Here is a 4675-nt window from a genome sequence, read left to right on the forward strand (position 1 = left end):
ATTGCACTTATTTTGTAAACATCTATCATTACTTATTTTGACAGTTTATGTATTAATTCGTTAATAGTATAATGTAATAGGAATTGTATAATTAAAGCTAAATAACACGCGCGTCTGTCATGTCTAATTATATAAAATATACACATTTGCATTGAAACACGTTTGAGTTTTGCCGCTGAATATACCACTTCCGGTTTTGAAACAAATGGCGACGGTTAGTCCGATCCCTCTCTAGAGGATCCCTAGTATTAGGGATACAGCAGGTGAATTCCTCAATAAGGAGTTTGATGTCAGGGAAAAAGTGAAAAATGTACAGGTGGTAGGTAGAGAAGGAAAGGAGGTGATAATTGTGGAGCTGATCAACTGGGAAGTGAAAGAGAAAATAATGAAGGAGAAAAAGAAACTAGTGGGCAGGAGAGTATACATAGATCATGACATGTTGCAGGAAGAAAGAGACGTGCGGAGGAAACTGAGGGAGCGCGCTAGAAGTGAGAGAGAGAAAGGAAAGAGCGTGAAGGTAGGATATAGGAAATTAAATATAGATGGAAAATTATACATTTGGAATGAGGAGGCGAGGGAAGTTAGGGAAAAGAAGAATTTCTAAGAGGCGGCCAAGAAAAGAGGACGGTGGAGAGACGGACGGAGGAGAAGGATAGGAAGAAAAAGGAAAAGAGAAGCAGAGGGGGAAATGATAAATTAGGTAGGAAGGTAATGTTTTGGAACGTGGCGGGGGTAGGGAATAAAGGGAAAGATTTTTGGAAGTTTATATGTAACTACGATTTCATTAGCATGTGTGAAACGTGAGTGGATAAAGAGGGGTGGGAAAAGCTAAAAGTAAAGCTCCCAAAGACACACGTTTGGGAATGCAGTTTTGCGACTAGAGATAAGAGGAAAGGTAGAGCGAAAAGGGGCTTTATTATAGGTGAGAGGAAAAATTGGGGAGATCAGAATACGAAAATTATAGGTAAACAAAAGAAGGGGGTGTTAATATCGGAAATCGTGGAGGGAGAGGAAAGCATGTACATTATCTCGATATATAATAAGGAATGCTGGAATGATTTAAAGGTAGTATTGGATAACGTGACAGAGGGAATGGACGGTGAGTTTATGTTAATAGGGGGGGACTTTAACATTAGGATCGGCGAAATGGGGGGTGGAGAGGAAGAAGATGGTGGGATGGAGAGGAAAAGTAAAGATAAGTTAGTAAGTAACGGCGGAAAGGGGCTTATAGAGTTTATACAGGGTAAAGGCTGGTACGTCCTGAACGGTACAACGGCAGACGATTGGGAGGGAGAATATACGTTTGTAGGAGCAAGGGGTAGTTCCGTAATAGACTACGTCCTTTGTAATGAAAAAGCGCAGGACATCGTGCAAAGGGGACAGAGTGGACTCGGACCACATGCCGATTATGGTGACGCTGGAAGGAGGGAGAGAGGAAAAGGAATCAGAAGGAGAGGAAGAAAGAAGAGAAGAGGAGATATGGAGGATCTGCTGGAACAAAGAAGTAATACAGAAGTATAGGGAAAGTACGGATAATGTAATATGGGAGAACGGGTTGCGGGGGTCGGTGGAAGATAAATAGCAGAAGCTGAAAGGTGTAGTCCAAGAGGCACTGGTAAAGAAGAAAGTGAAAACTGGTAAGAGGGAACTAGGACACAAAGATTGGTGAGATAGGCAGTGTACAAGGAAAAAGAGGTTGGTGTATAGACTTTACAAGAAATAGAGGAAGGGAAAGGAAAGGAAAGATAAGTTTTTAGAGGAGAAGAGGAAGCTGAAGGAGCTGGCGGAGCAGAAGCAAAGGGAGAAGAGAGAGGAAGAAGAGATAGAGTTAAAGAACCTGAGGAGCGTGGCAGAGGTATGGAAGTTTATCAACAGGAAAAAGAGGAAGAAAGTATGGAGGGAAGCCAATATAAGGAAGGAAGCATGGAAAAAACATTTCATGGAGTTATTGGAGGAAACGGAAGGGCAGATGGACTATGGGAATAGCAGTAATCTTGTGAGGACTCCGGGAGTTCAGGAATATATGGAAGAGGAGTTGCCGAGTGAAGAGGAGGTACACGAAGCGGTGAAAAAGTTAAGGACAAAGAAGGCTGTAGGAGTGGATGGTATTCCCATGGAAGCATGGAAATACGGAGGTAGGTTTGTCAGAAATGGTCTGGTAGAGCTGATAAGACAGATATGGATGGAGGGAGATTTCCCGAAGGATTGGAAGACGTCCATAATCGTGCCTCTACATAAGAGAGGAGACCAGGAAGTCGTGGGAAACTACAGAGGAATATCTCTGCTTTGCTCGGCATACAAGATCTACGCGGAGATTCTTAGGAATAGATTGGAGCTGGAGGTAGAGAGACTGGGATTACTGCCCGAGAGCCAGGCTGGTTTTAGAAGGGGAAGGTCTACGATGGACAATGTCTTTATTCTGAACCATTTGGTACAAAGGGAGAAAAAGAAAGAAGGGAAGGAGAGTAAGGTGTATGCACTTTTTGTAGACTTAAAGGCGGCGTTTGACAATGTGGATAGGAAACAACTGTGGTCAACCCTAAAGGACAATGGAGTAAATTTGAATATTTTAAAAAGATTGGAGAAAGTGTATGAGTAGACGGTGGTCGGCGTAAGAACAAAAGAAGAGCTGACGGATGAATTCGGGACACATAAAGGAGTTCGCCAAGGCTGTGTGATGAGTCCACTTTTGTTTAATTTGTATATTGCAGATATAGGAAGAGCGTTAAAAAATAGGAACATTGGGGGGGGGGAGGGGTGCCGTTACTCAGTGATAGGATATGGTCGTTGGAATATGCGGATGATATGGTGTTTGTGGCGAAAAATAGAGTTGCGTTAATGGATATGATTGACACGTTAAGAAGACTGTTAAAGAAAAAGAAACTGTTGTTATGTGTGAATAAGACTAAAGTTATGGTTTTTAACAGAGGAAACAAAGAGAAAAAGGAGAGCTGGAGATGGGAAGATAAGGAATTAGAGGAGGTACAGACTTTCAAATACCTGGGTTTAGTATTTAATAATAAAGGAAATTACCTCTTGTTCCGGTTCCGGAGAGAACGAGAATGACAGGTGTGCAAGTGAGCGAGAGCAAAAGGGTTTAGAAGAGAGTGACGAGGGAGGCTGAGGAAGGAGAGGGTGATAGAGCGAGGAGGTGTGGAGGTGAGAGAGTGAGGAGGTAAGAAGGGGAACAGAGGAGGGGCAGGTAAGAGGAGATAAAGGGAGGTAAAGTGTCTAGGCACTGAGAAGGTGGAAGCACGAACGGTAGCTGAGCTAGAGGGGCGCACGGTAGGTGAGCCGAGCCGAGAGCGGCAGCACGAGGTAGGGCGCGAACAATAGCGAAGAGAGAGGGGCGACTCGACGCAGGATCCGGGACGCGGATAGCAGCGCGAGGCAGGGCATAGAGTAGGCGGTGGAGCTAGAGGGGGAAGTGAGCCGAGTTAGGAGGAGATGAGTGAAGGGAAAGAAAACGGGAGGGAGGGAAAGAGTGCGATAGGTAAGGTTAAGGAAAAGGAGAAAGTTAGAAGGGGGAGCACGGGAAATATAGAAGAGTTATGGAAGAGGAAGAGGGAGGAAATGGATAGGAGCGGGGGGGAGGAAAAGGAGGAGATTTTTAAGAGAAGTAACATGACGGCAAGATCTCCTAAAAAAGACTCGGAGATAGGTGTGAAGGAGTTGGGAGAAAGAATGGGAGAAATGATGGAGGAATTTAGGGCAGTGAGAGAAGAGCTAAGGGAGGGTTTCAAGGAGCAGGGTAGGAAGATGAGAGAAGAGATAGAGGACCTGAGAAGGGAGTTTAGGGAGCGAGAGAAGAGATGGAAAGAGGAGAGGGAAGAGACAAATAAGCAGAAGGAGAAAATGGAAGAAAGAATAAGGAGATTGGAGGAAAAAATGGAAGGGAGGAAGGAGGAGAAGAAGGAGGAGGAAAGAAACGGTAGAGGGGAGGTGGGGGAGAAAATGAGAGAACTGGAGAGAAGGCTGGAAAGGAAAGAAAAGGAGGAGAGAAGAAGAAACATTGTAATAAGAGGGCTGGAAGTAAAAGAAGGAGGGAAGAGAGAAAATGCAGAAAAGTTACTAGAAGGAATAGGAGCGAAAGTAAAGGCAATAGAGGTGAAGAGAATAGGAGGTGATGCAGAAAAAGGAAGGGAAATGGTGCTGTTGAAATTGGAGAACGAAGAACAGAAATGGGAGGTTATGGAAAAAAAAGGAGCCTAGTGGGGAGAAAGGAAAGAATTACGGAGGACCTATCGTGGGAGGAAAGAAGAATGAATTGGAGGTTGAGAGAGATAGCGAGAGGGGAGGAAAGAGAGGGTAGGAGGGCATGGATTAAGGCAGGCAGAATAAGGTTGGAAAATACTTGGTGGAGATGGGATATGGAAGAGGAGGTGTTAAAGGACGAAAGGGGAAGGAGAAGAAAGGAGAGCAGAGGAGGGAAGGAAGGGAAAGAAGGTAAAGGAGGAGAGGGAGAGGTAGGAATGGAGACGGGGGAATAAGAGGAGAAGAGGATAGAGGGGGTGAGATAGAGAAGGACAACGCAAAAGTTAGAAGAGAAGAAGAGGGGGAAAGTAAGTCAGTTTGGAGGATAGTATTCTGGAACGTAGCTGGGTTGGAAAATAAAGATAAGGATTTTTGGGAAGGGCTGAAGAAAGAAGATGTGTTAGTCATGTTAGAGACCTGG

At 44.5% G+C, this 4675-nt stretch overlaps 2 protein-coding genes across 2 annotated transcripts; both read left to right on the plus strand.

Moving 5' to 3' along the window:
- Positions 1-235: 235 nt before the first annotated feature.
- Positions 236-2599, plus strand: LOC112462473 (the record flags this gene model as incomplete). Its single annotated transcript, XM_025028304.1, has 3 exons — positions 236-517; positions 1066-1326; positions 1724-2599. Coding segments are annotated over 3 exons (1419 nt in total), but the record flags the coding sequence as incomplete, so codon positions are not given.
- Positions 2600-3072: 473 nt separating this feature from the next.
- LOC112462415 (golgin subfamily A member 6-like protein 1) lies at positions 3073-4212 on the plus strand. Its single transcript, XM_025028192.1, has one exon. The coding sequence runs from the start codon at positions 3448-3450 to the stop codon at positions 4210-4212; it is 765 nt and encodes a 254-aa protein (XP_024883960.1). The 5' UTR covers positions 3073-3447.
- The last annotated feature ends 463 nt before the right edge of the window (positions 4213-4675 follow it).

Source organism: Temnothorax curvispinosus, unplaced genomic scaffold (genome assembly GCF_003070985.1).
Source record: "Temnothorax curvispinosus isolate PA1 unplaced genomic scaffold, ASM307098v1 QBEX01000179.1, whole genome shotgun sequence".
Lineage (NCBI taxonomy): Eukaryota > Metazoa > Arthropoda > Insecta > Hymenoptera > Formicidae > Temnothorax > Temnothorax curvispinosus.

What these genes read in the sequence shown, in the direction of transcription:
- LOC112462415 (XM_025028192.1), top strand. Translation starts at nt 3,448, where the DNA reads ATGAGTGAAGGGAAAGAAAACGGGAGGGAGGGAAAGAGTGCGATAGGT.